The sequence below is a fragment of the Dromiciops gliroides genome, chromosome 1 (assembly GCF_019393635.1).
Source record: "Dromiciops gliroides isolate mDroGli1 chromosome 1, mDroGli1.pri, whole genome shotgun sequence".
NCBI lineage: Eukaryota > Metazoa > Chordata > Mammalia > Microbiotheria > Microbiotheriidae > Dromiciops > Dromiciops gliroides.
In genome coordinates, this window is record NC_057861.1 from 530,535,028 (window position 1) to 530,554,748 (window position 19,721).

Consider the following 19,721-nt stretch of genomic DNA (forward strand, 5'->3'; position numbering starts at 1 on the left):
TACCTTGAAAGGCAAGTCAGGGATGAGGGGTCCACTGGCTTACTCCGATATGATGTTAGTTCCCTCCTAGATTCCCTGAAAGGTATCTTGGAGAGGTTGTGTATGCTGTTAGCAAATTCCCCCTGAACTGAGAATCTGCCATGTTTGGTGACTAGTCATGCTCAGTTTGTGTGTGTGTGTATGTGTGTGTGTGTGTGTGTGTGTGTGTGCTTTCTTACAAGCAGTTCCTATCTTGTCTGTTACCTCAGAAGGATGAAGTTTCTTCATGCAGTTCCTTTTGCATGCTTCTCTGTGTGGAGATGAGGAGAACTGCTAGCCATTCTAGGGCTAGTCATGGAACTGAATTGAAAGGAGGAGGCTGCAAAGGGCTATAAAACTGCATACCCTTGGACCCAGCTATACCACTACTAGGTCTGTACGCCGAAGAGACCAAGAAAAAGAATTATAAAGTACAAACACATTTATAGCAGCTTTTTTTGCTGGGGGCAAAGTGGAAACTGAGCGGATGCCTATCAATTGGCAATGGCTGAGCAAGTTGTGGTAATATGATTGTGATGGAATACTACTGTGCTTAAGAAATAACGAGGGGCATTGTTTCAGGAAAAAAAAACATGGGAAGACCTTATTTGAGCTGATCCAAATTGAAGTAAGCAGAATCAAGGGAACACTGTAACAGTAACAATATTGTAACAAATATTCAACTGTTGAAAGACTTAGCTATTCTAATCAATACAACGATGCATGACCATTAAAAGCACTCATGATGAAAATTGCTATCCACCTTCAGAGAGAGGCTGATGAGCTCTGAGGCAAATTGAAGCATATTTTCTTTCACCTTCTTTTTCTTGCTTTTACCCCCTTTTACAACATGGCTAATGTGAAAATCTGCCTTTGTAAGACTTCCTATGTATAATGAGTACTGTATTTTGCCTTTTCAATAAGTGAAGAAGAGTGGGCAGGAGGGAGAGATTTTAGAATTGAAAATAAAACATAAAAAATAAATAATAAAGAGGAAAGGCGGGCTGCATGCCAGTGTTTGCATTGGCTGAACAGGTTTAAATCCCCTACCCCTATATTTCCCATTAGGCAAAAGCTTTTTTATGTCATGGATCCCTCTGGCCATCAGGGAGATGGAGAGAGATCCCTCAGAATAAAAGCATAAAATAAAATACATAGGCTTTCAGAGGAAGCCAGTTTTACTGAATTATAATTATCAAAACATTTTTAAAACCGAAATGTATGGACCCCAGGTTATACACCCCTGCAATTAGAGGATACAACTGAGTGAAGACTTATACCCTATATCCCTATATTCTGTGTTATACTTTTAATCAAGAGGATCTATGACTTGTAAGGGGTTATACATTGGCTAATGAGAAGTGATGGTGTAGTAGGTAGGTAGCTGGCCTTGGAGTCGGAAAGTCCTGCCTCTGATACATCCTGGCTATGTGATTCTGGGCAAGACACTTAACCTTTCACCCCCTAGGCAAAAATATAAATTGCAAAGACCTGTTGATCTACATTGGCAGAAGGGATTTCTTCTTTGGGAGTTCCTGATACCTATATGATAGGCAAAAAAATCATAGGTCCAGTCCTATACATACATATGCACACATACACACATGCATAAACACACACATACATATGCGTATATATACATTTCATTTATTCTTGTCTTAAGTCCTTTGGAAATATCTATCTGTCCTCCTATAGAAATCAGAGACTTCCAGCCATTCAGAGATGGGGGGGAGGTGCTGTCTTACTCCTGAAGCCACAAATAAACATGTATATATCTCTTCCTATAAAATCAATCTCTCAATCTCTCTCTCTCTCTCTCTCTCTCTCTCTCTCTCTCTCTCTCTCTCTCTCTCTCTCAATCTCTCTCTCTCTCTCTCTCTCTCTCTCTCTCTCTCTCTCTCTCCCCCTCTTTCCCTCCCTCCCTCCTTCCCCCCATCTAGCCATCAATCTATCTCTATCATCTAACCACCATATGTCTATCTTTGCCTACCCTGACTTGGAGTCAGGAAGATCTAACTTCATTCCATCCTCAGACACTCAATATCTATATGACCCTGGGCAAGTCCCTTAACTGCTCCCTGCCTCAGTTTCCTCATCTGTAAAAAGAGAATAATAATAGCACCTATCTACTGGGTGCATCATTGTGAGGATAAAATAAGAAAATATTTGTATAGCATTTCATAAACCATAAAATGGGGCAGCTAGGTGGCAGAATGGATAGAGCACCAGACCTGGATTCAGGAGGACCTGAGGTCAAATCCAGACTCAGACCCTTGACACTTACTAGCTGTGTGACCCTGGGCAAGTCACTTAACCCCAATTGCCTCACCAAAAAAAAATTTAATTAAAAAAACCTTAGAATGATATATACATGCTAACTACTATTATTATCTTTTCAAGAACTCTCTTGGTTGTAGCTTCAGCATCCTTCATGTTATGTCCACAGCAACATGAAGTTCAGTAAACTCTATTATGGAATCACCATCCATCTTTGAAGAGCTATCAAAAGTATCACATCATCCAGTTTTGCAATTTGTGTTAGAAAATAATAGGAGAATAGGAAAATACCAGTCTCATAGATGCAACAAGGAAGAATTCAGAATGCTGGATGAACCCATCTGGTACATTTAGACAAGTATAAAATTTACCCCCCAAAATCCCCAAAACAAAACAAAACAAAAAATCTTGTCTATTTCTTTTTTCCAACCATAATGTAACTTGCTCTGACAGTAGGAAAAACATCCATAGATTTAGGCTTTTTTTGGTCTTGACATTGTAATGCTGTCTCCACAGACTTGCACCAATCTGTTTCTGACATCTTCACATTAGATCATTTCTTCCAAGGATTTACTTGGACATTGTTTTATTTCGGCTGCCAAGATCTGCCAAGATAAGCTCAGCTCAGCAGATAAAAGGTTTCGAATTTGGGGGCTTATTCAATTAAAGCAGTTTTCTCCTCTAAAATTAGGCTCAACACTTAAACTTGGCATAGAAATTGAGACAGGTGCAATGTAGGGGGAGGAATGAGCTGTGGTCCAGGAATAGCTGGATTTGTGATTGTCCTTGAAGTTTAATGGGGAAAAAAGTATTCCACAAACCTGTACAAAAGAGAATATTCAATGTTCTATGGACCCATTTGGCCAAATTTTTTTTAAAAAAGTTGTATTTGGTTGTTGTTGGTTGGTTTTTTGTTTGTTTGTTTGTTTGTTTGAAATATTGGGATTCAGAGTCTTCTTATGTGATTTTTTTTCAGCCAGTGGGGAATGGCAACATAGAATAAGAAACTATGGTAGGCAGAAGTACTTTGAATTATCTCCTCAAAGATCTGTTAATACATAGAATCATAGAACTGAAGGAGCCCACAGAGATCATTTAGTCCAATCCCTTCATTTTATGGGTGAGGAAATTGAGGATCAACCCCAAAAGCAGAGTGATTTGCTAAAGTTCATATAACTAGGTAGTGGTAGAGAGGTATGTGCCTAGCACTGTGCTAGCTGCTGTGAAAAAGAAAAAGTATGACACAGCTGGTGACCTCCAGTTTGCTATCCAATTATTGAAATAAAAAATATTAACAAATAAAATAATAACTGCAAAAATGGAAACTAGCATTTATGTGGGACTTTTAGATTGCAAAATGATTACAAGTATTATTTTATTTTATCCTCATAGCAACCCTGTGAGGTAGGGGCTATTATGATTCCTATTTTACAGATGAGGAAATTGAGGCTAGGAGAGTTTAAGTGACTTTTTCAAGGTCATGAAGCTAGTAAGTTGCTGAGGCAGAGTTTGAAATCATGTTATGCCGACTCCAAATCCATTGCTCTATCCGCTATGCCATTTAGCTGCTTAGGACAGATCTTATGACATATAAAATAAGAATATGGCAGTCTGTGATTAAATACTTATGTAGAAGAAGCAATATGTGTCACAGGGTATTAGAGGAAGGAGACATCACTAAGGACTTTTGTAATCATGGAAGGCTTCACGGGTTGGGATGACTTGGATTTAAAAGTAGATATTAGGTAGAGGAAAGACATAGTATCGGCCAATGGCATGTAGGGAAGGAAGAAGCAGAGGTATGTTTGGGAGAAGACTGATCTGCTAGAGTGGAGAGTGTATATGGTATCATAGAGGAAGAAAAGGTTGGAAATGTAGGTTGGGACAAGTCCGTGAGAGGCCTAGATTACCAGATTGAGGAATCAATACTTTATCCTGTGGGTAGCAATACTTTAGCAGGTGGGTAGCATAATGTAATAGCTACTTAAGGAGGATGAATCTGGCATCAGGAGGAAAGGATGAATTAGAGAAAAGCAGAGAGGAGAAACTAGTTAACAGGCTGGACTAGGAGGCTGTTGATTCATAATGGTCTGCATGAAGTTTTCAGCAGTGGGGAGGGTACAACAGAGGAGGCCTCTATTTGGAGTCAGAGTACCTCAGTTCAGATCTTGGGTCTGCCAATTATTCTCTTTATGACCAGAGACAAGTCGTTTACCCATTCGAGTCTCAGTTTCCTCATCTTTAAATAAGGGAATAAGACTACTTGACCTTTGAGATCTCTTTCTGCTTTAAATCCTTGATCCTACACTTAGAATATAGATAGCCATCTAATGCCTAGTTCGATGTTCCTTTCATTATGCTGTGGTGCTTTTTCCTTTTTTAGTTGAGTCTAGTAGGAGAGATGAAACAGGAGAATGGAACTCCTTCTTCAACTTATAGGAAAAGCATGAATGATTTTTTTCAAGTTGTTTTTTATTGGTTTTAAATTTTGAAGAGGAGAAACTAATAAAAATTCCTTACTGGATTCTATTTTCCTGAGGCCTTTCTAAATTCATTCATTCACCTGAAAATATTCTCTGAGCACCTATTTTTATTACTGAGACAGGTGGCATAATGGATAGTTAATCAGTCATTAAGCATGCTAAACACTGGGGATACAAAAAGAGGCAAAAGACAGTGTTTACCCTCAAGGAGCTCACAGTCTAATAAGAGAGATAATAAGCAAACGAATATGTACAAACAAGCCATATATAGGACAAGTGGCTAAATAAAAGAGGGTGGAATATGTTCCATAGATAGAGGACAGCCAGAGAAAATGCCAAGAGCTGAGAGATGGAGTGTGTTTGTAGAATAGCAAGGAGGTCAGGGTCATTGATCCAGGATCAAAGAGTATAGGGTGAAGAGTAAGATATAAGAAGACTGGAAAGATAAGAGGGTGATAGGTTATAAAAGGCTTTGAATGCCAAACAGATGATTTTCTATTTAATTCTGGAGGTGCTAGCCATTGGAGTTTATTGAGTAGGGGGCAGATAATATCATCAGACATGTGCTTTAGAAAAATCACTTTGGGGGGCACAGTGGATAGAGTACCGGCCCTGGAGTCAGGAGGACCTGAGTTCAAGTCCGGCCTCAGACACTTGACACTTACTAGCTGTGTGAACCTGGGCAAGTCACTTAACCCCAATTGCCTCACTTAAAAAAAGAAATAACTTTGGAGGATGAATGGAAGATGGATTGTAATTCAAAGAGACTTGAGGAACGCTGACTCTGGATAGGTTTCTTCATCCGTAAAATGAAGATAATAATAGCACCTACCTCCCAGTGGTTTTGCTGTGAGGATCAAATGAGATAAAATTTTTATATCATTTTGAAAACCTTCAAGACTTATATAAATGCTAACTAGCTATTATAATAATAATTATTGTCATGTGCAAAGCCTTGTGCTAGGTGCTGGGAAAGATGCAAAGATGGGAACATTACCCCTGACCTTAAGAAGCTTATGGTTCAGGGGGCAGCTAGGTGGCACAGTGGATATAGCACTGGCCCTGGATTCAGGAGTACCTGAGTTCAAATCCAGCCTCAGACTTGACACTAGCTGTGTGACCCTGGGCAAGTCACTAAACCCTCACTGTCCCACAAAAACAACAAAAAAAGAAGCTTACAGTACAATAGGGAAGATAAAATAGATATACAAATATCTAAAATATTAAATAGTATATGGCGGAAATTTAGGAGAATATAAAATACTAAATGTATCACACATGATCAGTTTCATAAACAAACCAAACAACATGAAGTATATGTATATCGGGGCAGCTAGGTAGTGCAGTGGATAGAGCACCAGCCCTGGATTCAGGAGGACCTGAGTTCAAATCCAGCCTCAGACATTTAACACTTACTAGCTGTGTGACTCTGGGCAAGTCACTTAATCCCAATTGCCTCACCAAAAAAAAAAAAGTATATGTATATCTTCCTAAACTAATAAAGCGACCTTAGATCAGGATGAGACACAAAATTACAAGTGTTACATCTATTTCAATTTTCCCCAAACTTCTCTCTCCCCTACATATGTGTACATGCGCATGCGCACACACACACACACACACACACACAGAACCCCAAAACCCAGTTTTCTTGATTTCAAGAATTTTGCATTATAACTTCATAATGCTACTTTGTGGGGGGTATAGGGAATCAGAAAAATAAGGTGGGAAGAGAGAATAAATTTCCAGTCCTGGTACTAGTGAGAAGCAACTAAACTACCACCCAAGTAGAAGCCAAACTCTCTAAACAGCCCTCACTTTCTTCTTCTACTACGCATCCTTCTCACAGTCTGCCTAACATATAGATTGGATCCTGTCATACCTCCATTCAAAAACCTTCAGTGAATCCCTGTTTCCCATAGGATAAAATCCCTACCTTGGCATTTCACGTTTTCCACAATCTGACTCCAATCTACTGACCTGGCCCTACTGCAATTGACTTCTCTTTATATATTTTCATGTTCTAGCTAAAATAGATAAGTCCCTAAAGCTGATGAGTGATTTTCCAATTCCATTCTTAGGCTTCTGGGGCAACTAGGTGGCATAGTGGATAAAGCACCAGCCCTGGATTCAGGAGGAACTGAGTTCAAATCCAGCCTCAGATACTTGACACTTATTAGCTGTGTGACCCTGGGGAAGTCACTTAACCCTCATTGCCCCACAAAAAAAGAAAAAAAAAGTCATTCATAGGCTTCTGTCTTCCACATCTGGATGGCTCTCCTTCCCCATGCCTGCCTTCAGGAACGCCTATCTCCCTTCAAAGTTTAGCTCAGGTCCTCGTGATGTAGGAGGCAAAAAAGGGGTTAACAGAAAAACCTAAGACCCAAGCTCTAATTCAGATACTAGCTCTAAGAGGGATTCAGATCCCAGCTAATGGATAACTTACAAGTCAGGATGCTAAGTTCTCTTACCCACATAAATCAGTACCCATGATGGGAACAGAGGGAGAGAGGCCATGAAGACCAGAGACTATAACAATGACAGGCTATAGAAATTTAGACAAGAAATAAAAGAAAAATGAAGATGTTTTGAAAGTAAGCATGGGAACCAGAAAGAGACATGTGCAGAAAAGGCCAAATTTGTCCCCAGATTCACCTTATGACCTGTAAACTCCAAAAACACACCTCCACTGAAAAAGGTACCCACCTCAGGGGTTGGCTTAGGACCCTAGGAACTTCAAATTAAGATAAACCCTCTCCTGTACCTCCCTAAAGTGGAGATTATTATAATGAGTAGGACAGGCCCTCCCTGTACCTCCCCAAGGTAGAGATCATTATGATACTGTTAATCAATTTAGCCATACTATAAATATAACTGTCTTTTCTTTCACTTTTCGAGAAATACCTTTCCATTTTTCTGGTTCTCTCCCTGTGATCACCCATGGTATTGCAATAAAACTTGGGAAATTGAATCACTAAGTCTTATAATTCTTTTGGGATAACTCACGCTCAATTTGACCCCAAATTCCATCCCATATCACTCCCTTCTCTAAGTAGTCTTCATTGATCCCCCAGATCAAATTTCCCTCTTCACCTAGAGCACATGGTGTGTTCTTTCCATTGCCCCTTCACTATCTACCTTACATTATACTTTTCTCTGTACACGTCATATTTCTCCCCTCTGCCCCCACTGCAATGTCAACTTCCTGAGGGCAGAGAATATGAAATTAAATCCCCTTAGTCTCTGTATCCTCAGGACTAAGCAAAGTATATGGCACCCAAGAGGCAATTAAGAAATGTTTGCTGAATTTGGATTTCACATAGATTTCCCAGCCCACACTGATCATGTTTCCTTCCTCTGAACTCTTAGTACTGATTGCCTGTATAAGTCATTTAGCAATTAATCACATATTGTCTTACAACAGTTCTTGTATTGTTGAGTTGTGTTATTTAACTTTTATAGAATCCAGACCTTGCACAGGCCTGAGCAACATATTTTATTATGGTGAGCACCCAAGGAATTTTATTTATTTCAAAAGGTCATTGATTTAGTGTCAGAAGGAATTTAAAGGTGAACACTTATAGAACACTTCAGAAGAAACTGGGACAACTAAATTTAAGCATAATAATTCTGTATACATCTCCTTCATTAGCACATAAGATCCTTGTGCATAGGGATTATCTCATTCATTTCATTTGTATCCCCAGAATTTAGCACACTGTCAGGCACTTAGGAGGCACTTAATAAATACTTGTTGATTAATTGATACAACAATCTATACTTTTAAAATGTGTAGCATGCAATTAAATTAAAATGCAAATTGACTTTCTCTCCCACTACTCTGTTATACATGCTTATGAGGTCTTGTCTTCCCATTTAGACTGGGGAACATGTCTCGTACTTTTACACATCATGGGGGAAGTGCTTTATTATTTATCAGTATTGTTCGAACCTGGCTTTATGTGGCTAGAAATCATTTAACCCAAAGTATATTGTAGGTCATGCTGACCTCAGAGACCCTCTAGGGAGGCTGGCTACAAAGAATGGTTGGAATCCCACCTAGTTTTGGTTTTGGGTCCACCCAGGCCTTGGGGCCACTGAAAACCCTTGTCTTTTTGGTCTGCCCACCCAACGCTAATATCTACTCAAAAAATTGTGCCTTGGATCCTACCTCCTACACTCCACAGCTTTTGGCTTCCTCTGAATTTTATTACTTTCCTGTTACATACATTTCAAACAAACTACCTATATGAATGCTACTCAGCTTGTACCCTTGTTTGAACTCTACATAATGTAAAACTTCACAAAGATTTTAAAGGAAACCACACCTTTTTCTAATTCTCTACTCTGCTGACGTGACTTAATAACATTTTTTCAAGAATTTTTTTTTTTTAGGTTTGGGGGTTTGTTCTTGACTAACAGCATCCCCGGTTTTGTCTGGCACAGTAGATGATGCAATACATATTTTTTGCCTGAATGTATATGAAGCATCTGTCAAAACACACTATTATCCAATTAAAGAGTGTTAATGCCAAGCTGAGGACTTGGGACTTATTATGACAACTGGGAGTGATTGAATTTTCTTGAGCAAGGGAGTGACTTGTGGTTTAGGAAAATTATTTTCAGAGCTATGTGGAGGATTAATTGGAAAGAGGAGAAGATAGAAGCTTGGAGAACAATTAGGAGATTATTGCAATAGTCAGTCCATAGCTAAACATTCTGAAGAATGAAGTCAAGTGGGCCTCAGGAAGCATTGGTAACAATAAGGGTAGTCAAGGTGATGAAATTCCAGTTGAGCTATTTAAAATCCTAAAAGATAATGCTGTTAAAGTACTACACTAAATATGGCACTAAATTTGGAAAACACAACAGTGGCCAACTGGATTAAAAAAGATCAGTTTACATCCCAATCCTAAAGAAGGGCAATACCAAGGAATATTCAAATTACCAAACAATTGCACTCATTTCACATGTCAGCAAGGTCATGCTTAAGATTCTGCAAGCTAGGCTTCACCAATATGTGAACAAAAAATTACCAGAAGAGCAGGACTGTTTTCAAAGAAGCAGAAGAACTAGAGACCAAATTGCTGACATTCACTGGATTATGGAGAATGCAAGGGAGTTCCAGGAAAAAAAAAAAACAACAAAGCAAACAAACAAACAAAAACTTCTGCTTCATTGACATTCAAAGCCTTTGTGTGCATCACAACAAAATGTGACAAGTTCTCAAAGAAATAGGAGTACCAGATCATTTTATCTGTCCCCTGAGGAACCTATATGCAGCCCAAGAAGCAACATTTAGAACTGAACATGGAATAAACTAATTGGTTTAAGATTACAAAAGGAGGACAAGTCTTTATGTTGTCATCTTATTAATTTAACTTCTTTGCGGAGGATATCGCACAAAATTCCAGGTTGGATGAATCAAAAGCTGGAATTAAGGTTACCAGGGAAAACATCGATGATTTCAGAAATGCAGACAATACCACTCTGATGGCAGAAAGTAAAGAAGAATTAAAGAGCCTCTTGATGAGGGTGAAAGAGGAGAGTGTAAAAGCTGGCTTGAAGCTTAATATCAAAAAACTTAAGATCTTGGCAACTTGTCCCATCCCTTCCTGGCAAACAGAGGGAGAAGAAATGGAAGTAATGTCAGATTTTATATTCTTGGGCTCAAAAATCCCTGCAGACAGCAACTACAGCCATGAAATTAAAAGATGCTTGCTCTTTGGAAGGAAAGCTATGGCAAATCTAGACAGCATACTAAGAAGCAGAGACATTACTTTGCCAACAAAGGTCTGTATAGTCAGAGCTATGGTTTTTCCAGTAGCAACATATGGCTGCAAGAGTTGAACTATAAGTAAAGCTGAGTGTTGCAGAATTGACACTTTCAAATTATGATGTTGGAGAAGACTTTTCATAGTCCTTTGGACGGCAAGGAGATCAAATCAGTCAAAGAAATTATTTCAGGTCATTCACTAGAAGGTCAAATACTAAAGCCAAAGCTTTTATACTTTGGTCCCATAATGAGAAGATGGGACTCATTGGAAAAAACCCTGATGTTGGGAAAGATTGAAGGTGAAAGGAAAGTTGGACAAAAAAAAGATGGATAAAATAAAAGCTGGATAGATGGTGTCGTGGAAGAAATTAATATGAGCTTGGACAGACTTGGAAAGATAGTGGAGGATAGAAGGGCCTGGTGTGCTATGGTCCATGGGGTCATGAAGAGTTGGACAGTACTGAACAACAATGTAATAGTCCATATGAGAGATCATAGAGACTTCAACTAGGTTGGGAGTTGTGTGAGTAGAGAAATGGGGATGGATATGGAGGTAGAATTGGTTATACTATGCAATTTATTAGAGAATTGTGGGGAGGTGCTCGCTTCGGCAGCACATATACTAAAATTGGAACGATACAGAGAAGATTAGCATGGACCCTGCGCAAGAATGACACTAAAATTCATGAAGAAAAGTGTGGGGAGCCAGGGTATAAACAGTGAGGAATTGTAATACTGTTTCAGCTTCACTACCAACAAAACTTAATCACTTAAGCGTACCCTGAATATAGTTATCTTTACCACACTTTATTACAAGGACTGGGCTTTCTTGTATTGAAAGCTTCCTAAAAGTTACTGGGTTGTGGGTTTTTTTTTTTTCTCCATATGCCTAAGGATTATCTCAGTCCTTAAATCACATCTTCTGAGCAGTAATTTCTTCTTTTATTTTACTACACCGTAGCCTGTAGCCATCAGGTCTCATCTAGGATTGGATCAAAATTTAACCAAAATTGACTTCCATTTTTCTTTTCCCAGAAGGGTTCTAGAACCTCCTGGATACTTTACAGCAACAAGTTTGTGATACTTTTTATTGTTTAAAAAAGGGGTGGGGGGATGATTGTATATATGGGTTCACAAACTGTTTATTCTAACACGGTATGAGGTGTCTCAGAGATTTAAATACAGTGCTATAAACCAGAGTTGAGAATGAAAATGTTGAGTTAGTCTCCCAGCTCTGCTGGCAGGGTCGAAATTCCGATCTTTGTACAGCCTTTTACATGCATAAACATAATAAACAGAGATGAACACTGAAGTGAAACAGCTAAAAGGCCCAATTGAAATGTGATTGTAGCTGCCAGTTCCAATGTGTTGAAATGCTTTTATTGTTCCAGGCCTTTAAGACCCTAAGCAGGCCCTGACTCTGTTTCAAAATCCATCTGGGAGGGGTTGAAAGGAAAGAATTTATTGCCACTGCAAGTATTCAAGTGTCCTGGCTTATTTACTCAGCTAGTTCACAAGTTAAGATTCTGGGATCCTGAAGTCATCAGGACATAGGGGAAACCACCCCCAACAAAATCCTTGGGGAAGAAAATAGCTGAATGACAAGTGGGAAGGACACTTTGGAGATGAGGGCTCCACTGGCACATCAGGGGATGAAAGCAGCTGTGCTGTCCATCCGGCATCCTGACATTCAACACAACTCTAGAGAAAGAGGGCTCCATCTACCAGACCTGCACTCTGGCTTCCATTTCCCTTTTCTTGCTGAGACTGTCATAGGAGCTCATTATGAAAAAAATTAAAAAGAGGAGCAAAAAATCCACTGCATCAGCTCTTTTGAAGCATGAAGGTCGACAGTGTCACCATCATTTATGGAGACAGGCATCACTTTCCCCTTCTCCTTCACGCAAGGGAATTTATCACTTTAGTTTAGTGAGAAACATCTTCTGATGCTTTTTTACCTTATTCTATTAGTCTCATCCCTTTCCACCTACTCCACACCACCTGCTATGGGAAATTAATTCCAATCACTTTTATCCCAGCTTTTCTGGGTAAGGACGAATCATTAGAACGAGTATTTGGCACAGAATTTGTATTGCTGTTCTCTTATCGTTTTTGCATTAAAATGTTTGAGCAGAGGTTTGCCGGGAAGCCAAAAGTGTCTCAGTGCATGTTCAAAGCTTCTTCATAGGGCTAAGGCTAAACTAATCCTTGGTCCTGAAAGTTGGGGAAAAACCTCACTCAATGGGCTTTCAACTCAACAAGTATTTATTGAGTATGATGTGTCCAATGCTGTAATGACTAATGATTTGTTTTGCCCTGATTTTATACATAAGCTCCCTAGAGCGGGACTTGTCTTGGGATCTAAAAAGCTCAGGAATGTAACCAGATGAAGTGCAGAGAAATTGGACCTAATGGAGAAGGTTCATTTAATCATTACTTAAAGCTATAAAAAGTCTAGGCCCTAAGTAGGTAATGAGGTGGTCTGGGCAGGGTTGAGCTACAGGGAGGGAGTGAATGGTGAAGTGGGAGGTAGGGAAGGTGGGGGGAGGGGGAGTTGGATCTGCCAGTGAACAATGAATTGGAGTTAGGGGTCATATAGGGAAGGGGAACATGAGAAATTGCATGGAAAGGGGTAAAGATCAGTGATATACCATAGTTTCTAGTCTTTTTTAAAAACTAATGATAGATGAAAAAACCTTAAAATTTCCATTTCCTTTTCACTTTTATGAAAATATTATTTGATTGTTCCAAAGAAATCCATCAACCAAAGTTTGGGGGGCACTTAGCTAAATAATTAATGTATGAAAGAAGTTACTCTCAATTGCAAAAGGTCACACTCAAAGCTGGAACATCTGTCACATCCTATCCTCTTTGGAACATTATATCTCCTTCCAACAAGTCTGAGTCAATGTTTATGAAATGCTCTGAATTTCTTAGAAGAAATATATTATAAAATTCAAGGGAATTCTTATTGTCACACATTTTTCCTTGACCCTGCTTGTCCCTCAAACAACCCTCCTATCTTGATCTTATTTCCTGGCCACTTCTACACTTTAATTCTAGACTTATCTCTATAGGTTCATAATTCCATTCACCCATTATCCACTCATCCTTATCTCCCTCTAATCTGGTGCTACACTCACACCTCAATTTAAACTGCACTCTTCCAAGGTACTGCTGCCAAATTCAGTGCTGCTTTCTTATATCTTTTTTTTTTTTAAATTTTTATTTATTTTTTTATTTTTCTGGGTGAGGCAATTGGGGTTACGTGACTTGTCCAGGGTCACACAGCTAGTGTTAAGTAAGGGTCTGAGGCCGGATTCAAACTCAGGTACTCCTGAATCCAGGGCCGATGCTCTATCCACTGTGCCATCTAGCTGCCCTGCTTTCTTATATCTTCACCCTCATTTTCTGCTCTGTTATCATTTAACAGTATTGACCAACTCTCTGCTTCTTGACACTCTTTCTCTTGGTTTCCTCTGGCTTTCATGACAATGAACTCTCATGGTTCTTCTCTGCATCTTTGACCCCTCCATCTCTGGCCCCCCTCCCCTTCCAACTCCTTAAATGTATGACTATCCCCAACCTTCTGTTCTTGGCTCTCCTTTCTCTCTGTTCTCTCTTCCTTTAATGATTTCTTTCACTCCCATAGATTCAAATGATTCCTATATGCAAATGACTCAAAAATCTGTATGTCTCTAAATCTCAGTACTGCATCTCCAACTGCCCAATAGTTCAACAAAACCTCAAGTTCAACATGTTCCAGAATCAAATAGCATATTTCCCTCAAAACCTGACCTGCCTCTTAAATGACCAATGTCTGTTAATCAATCAACACACATTTTGAAAATACTTACTATATACCAGCTACTGTACTAAGTGCTGGGTATACCAAACAAACAAACAAACAAAAAACGCAGTTGATTTGTTTTTAATTCAAGTTACACACCATATGAGTTTTCTATTGCAACAATAACTTTTTTTGTTCCCCTCACTCAAGCAAGTTTCAATCACCAACTGTAATAAGTATTTTTAACTTCAGATATCTGAATCTCAATAGTAAAGGCTGATTATTCACTTCAGCATCAAAGAAATCACAGCTCTCAACAAAGTCAGCCTTTTCCAGTTAGACCTACTTCATTGGACACACCATGATTATGAAAAGCTCCTTATTCTCACATTCCAAAGATTATTTAGCTGAGAGAAGGAATAATGTAGGTACTGTAATATTTGATTGGGAAGGGCATGAAGTAGTATTTCTAGTTACTCCATGTTTAGTGTCACTAAATAGTCACAATGAATAGGAAATATACCAGGTGCTTACCAGCTTCTCCTACAAAGACTCCACTGGAGTGCTAGCTGGGCTCTCCCAATGATATTATATGCAGTCATTATCACTTCATAGCGTTTATATTTCTTCAAATCTGCAAAGTTAAAAAAAGCAGGAGTAAAAATCTATTTTAACACCCATCTCTCAGGACTATTACCTATTTTTTAAAATATATTCCTTTTTGAACCTTCCCAACACTCCTTGAATGGGGGGAAATTTCTTGAGACATCTTTCCTGAATGCAGAGTCATTATGAAAATGTATATAAAATCTCAACTAGATCATTAACAGTATTGCCCTTCCTGCTACTAATCATTAATTAAGCAGCTACATTGCAGAAAGGCATCTTATTCTGTATTCAGAGGCAAACACTGCACCAGTTCTCTTTTCTGCAACATACTTGGTATACGGATTGCAAAGTGCGGTTTTGGCTCAGATACATTATTGGTGCACAATCCTAGCAAGGTACCATATATATAGTAGATGTTTAATAACAATCTGTTTGATTTGACTAGAATAGAGCTATGACTAAAGCAAAGGGAGAAGCAAACAGATCAACAGTTTTAGTGTTATTCATTACCACATATTGTGTCTGAACCTAATTATCTAGGGCTGGTTTCCCAAGTAGAAATTTGGCACCCATCTGGTCTGCAGAAATATTCAACCAATATATTAAAAAGGTGCAAAATCACATTGGAAGACTTCCCTTTTGACTAAGATTCTTCCATCAGTGGGTAGCTGTAGGTTGAGGTCCTACATTTGTATATGTGCAACTGTATACAAAGGCATGAAGGTGTCATATTGCTGATACTTTCTGCTCAGGAAGAGGGCTATGCTTTCAACTTCATGGTTCCCAGCATATTAATGACATAAATAAAGCTTCAGTGGATCTGCTCTCTTGATGTCCTTTCCAAATTCACCTCCAAAGAAACATTTACAAGAATTCTGCTCACATCTCTAAGTCAGAAGTCCAGCATCTTTCTTTGGTTTCAGATTCACATTCAATGCTATCTGTGACATCTCTGTAATTGTGTTACCTTATAAATAATACACAGTCAGAGGAAATAGCTTTCTTGATTCAGATTGACTTGTCTTTGGGGTTCAGCAATAGAGTTCATTCTATTGGCAAGCCATGAGAAAGAAGGGAGGCCCAGTCAAGAGGAAAATGGTACATATGTGAGTGAAAGTAGGCATGTGGTTTGTGTGGGGTTTGAGTTTAACTTTTTGGCCTGTTTCAGATATGTAATTCAAAAGCCTGGAGCAAGCCCTATCTAGTGAACCATCATCACTATAAAACAGTTGGCCTTTTAACTTTGTTTATTCATTTTCTAACCCAGTGCTCTTCTCTACCAAAAGCAAATTCTTTGAGTCCCTCCCTAATCCTTTCTTTGCAGCTGGAAAACATCCCTATGCAAGAATTATGGGAAAAGCAGTATGATTTGGTTAAAATTTGGATAGGATTAGAAAAGAGGAGTTAACAAGTCAGATTTCTCTTACTATTAAAAACCATGAATACCTAGAAGTCATTAAATTCCTTTCTCCAGTATCTGCTTCTGAATGTTCCCTTTTATTTTATTTTTACTATTATTATTATTATTATTAGCAAATGTTGAAAAGCAGAGAAACCATTAATTCAAGCTAGTTACTGTTTGGTCCACTGAGAGGGCCAATAGCACTTGCCCAGATTGTACTTTCCACAGTTACAAAGGTTTTGTGCCGAAGGCAGTGTTCACTTACGTGTTAATTCATACGTTGTTAATGCAGAGCTGCTGTTCACTGTCTTGAAGCTGCTTTGGGCTATTCAGGGTAAGCAAAGCAGAAAGCTAGTTACCGTGCAGGGAAATAGTTATTGTAAATGATGTACAGCAGAGACAGAGGGAAATGATGCAAACCCTAGACAGACCCAGTTCTAGCTTTAGCACCGCAACTGGAAGGGCGATAAAATCCACACTACCTCCCATAACACATCAAATCATCCCATTCGCCGGGGATTACTGCATTCCTTCATAAAACAGAAAGCCATGCAAATACACGACATGGGGGAGATGTGTTTATTCCTTTGATTAAAGGGAACAAATTAGTATTTGACATGAGGTAACACAGGGCCACACTAGAAGAACTCAAAATTATTTCTGCTGGAGAAATTACTTTTCCAATTACTCTGTGGTGTGCATCATTGTCAGCCTGCTCATGCTGAAGTACAGGGCATTGGTCCTAACAGGATAGGACAACCTGAAGCTGAAGAATACTTGAAATTGTGGATTTCTATAACATAAAATGATTCAGCATCTATGTTTGAAGATGGAGCATCTCTAGTATCAGCAGTGCTCTCTTAAGTAAAAAAAAAACCAACAAAACAAAACACCAACACCCCCTACACACACCCCACACACATACCAAAAAACCCCAACAAGAATAACAAAACAAACCCAGGGAAATCATTGCATGTTGGTAATCAGCAAGGGACAGCTAAAGGATATGTCAATATTTCTTGTGAAAGCAGATGAAGTCTCTGAAAAAAATCATTTCCCTTCATCAAATTTCCTTCCCAAATTATAACTGGATTAGCTGATCCTGCATCACTGGTACCAAGCCAACTTTAAACCACAGCAGTGAAACATGAAAAGAAGGAAAACAGCTGCTATTTAAGCAAGTGGGGCCTCTGTTTCTACAGATGATTTGATGAAAAGAACCTGGTCTAAATCAAAGGTTACCAACAGATGAATTATCAGAAAGCAGGTGGCATGAAAAAAATATAGCAAATGGAGCTGTGGTAAATAACTTAAGACAATGGAAGGTGGTAGGGAGCAATATAATGTGACCATCAAAATAGTTAAAATATGGCACCTTCATTTTCCCATTGTGTTATAATGTCATAGTTGTTGTTGGTTAGTCCTGTTTGACACTCTGTGACCCCGTTTGTGGTTTTCTTGGCAAAATACTGTTGTGTTCTGCCATTTTCTTCATCAGCTCATTTTACAGTTGAGGAAACTGAAGTAAACAAGATCAAGTGACTTTCCCAGGGTCACACAGCTAGGAAGTGTCTTAGGCCAGATTTGAACTCAAGTCCTCCTGCCTCCTGGCCTGACACTCTATTCACTGAACCATCTAGCTACTGTAATATCATAGGAGGAAATGGCTATTGTTTGTAACATTATTCCCAGAACCAGAAAATGAAAAAACAAAACAAAACAATTTTCCCCTAGATTAAGGATGAGATGGAGAGAAAAGCAGACCTTTCAAGCCATTTAAGTCTCTGATATCACCCATTGTTATCACAGCTAATCAACATGTGTCCAGGCAGAACTGAGCTTGATCGGATAGTACATCAATGATTAGAGCTTATCTCTGGTTCCAAATGGTCATAATTCACCAGCAATTCTTCTGAGCTCTACCCACAGGTATTTTAACTATCTCTGACTAGTCATTCAACCCAATGAAAGTACAGAATGTTGGTCAGGAAGGGAAGGATACTCACGTGTGAGCTCTGCTCTAAGAGCTGAGGGATTTTTGACAGTCTTGGATTCTGTTCCAGGTCCAGCTTCATATTCCAGCTCCCGATAATAGATTCGGTATCCTACAAGAAGGCCATTCAGACTCTCATCCCTTGGTGGCTGCAAAAAGGTCAGATTTACTTAATGAAGGATGGGAATTGAAATAAAATGAGTGGCCTTCTGTTCCTGATCTCAATGTAAATTAGACAAGTGTGATCATAGAATGTGAAGCTACACCTGACTAGATAATACAACTTAGCATAAACGAATAGGAAAAATTTAGATTTCTTGAAAAACAAGACTTGATGGGACATAGTGACATTAATTCCCATTGTGCAAGCTTTGTAGAGCATCAAATTTATTAATTCTGGAAGACACTGAAGTCTTCCTGCACGCGTGTGTGTGTGTGAGAGAGTACTCATGTACGTGAATGCAGACATGCAATTTTCAAAACTTATCTACACCAGAAGATAAGGAGATAAAAGTACTGAATGCCATCCAACACAGGCCAAAGAGGAATCCAAAATGTAGCAGCTCTTGGGCTATAAATTAGCAGCCACTGGAAATAAGGAATTATGAAAACACAAGGGGCATTGGCATGAGTCTAGAGCATAAACCAAGACCTTCCATAATCTGACCAGATGGTACTTTTGCATCTGGTCAGATTACCTCCCATCTTTTTATTTTTAATTTAAGAACTACATCTGTTTGTATTTAGTTTAGTAGGTAAGTAGGTGCTTAATAAATTATATGGATTTAGTTTTGTGGGCAGAAGTCATCATTGTTTGCTAACACATAGTTCTACCTGCAACACAAGAGTTTGGTTGTCCATTGGGTAGTTCTCAGGGATTTCTTATATCTCTTTTATTAACTTTCCTAGTTTCTTTTAGCTTTGGAAATCATTCAGACAATGAATAAACATTAATTAAACACCTGCTGTGTACCAGGCACTATGCTAAATGCTGGAGATAAAGAAAAACTCAAAAGATAATGAACTCTTTCTGTTTATATGGATGCTGGAAGTGGAAAGCCTTTTGGAGAACATCCTTAAATATTTTGCTGTTTTCATTTACCACATGTTAGGCTTTTTCCTACCTCTTGCCTTTACCCAGGTCCTAGCCCCTCTATTTAGTTATTGCTTGACATTCTTCAAGGCCTAGATCAAGTCCACCACTTCCACAAACTTTTCCCTAACTACTCCAGCTCACAGCGAGTTCCCCTTTTTCTCTTTTGTACTTTTTGTTCATACTATAAAATTAGCACCATATGTATTTGGAGGGAGTGTGATACAGTGGGTAGAACTTTGAACTTCGTGGCTGTATGAGTTTTAGCAAATCATTTTAG

General features: G+C 38.9%; 1 protein-coding gene and 1 pseudogene across 1 annotated transcript in view; one reads left to right on the forward strand and one right to left on the reverse strand.

Moving 5' to 3' along the window:
• SDK1 (sidekick cell adhesion molecule 1) overlaps nucleotides 1–19,721 on the reverse strand; it is a 1,142,665-nt gene that overhangs the window by 91,017 nt on the left and 1,031,927 nt on the right. Inside the window, 4 exon segments of the mRNA XM_043999243.1 lie at nucleotides 14,892–14,922; nucleotides 14,925–14,978; nucleotides 16,621–16,680; nucleotides 18,362–18,497. Of these exon segments, the coding sequence (XP_043855178.1) occupies nucleotides 14,892–14,922; nucleotides 14,925–14,978; nucleotides 16,621–16,680; nucleotides 18,362–18,497 (281 nt within the window).
• LOC122737595 lies at nucleotides 11,153–11,253 on the forward strand (annotated as a pseudogene).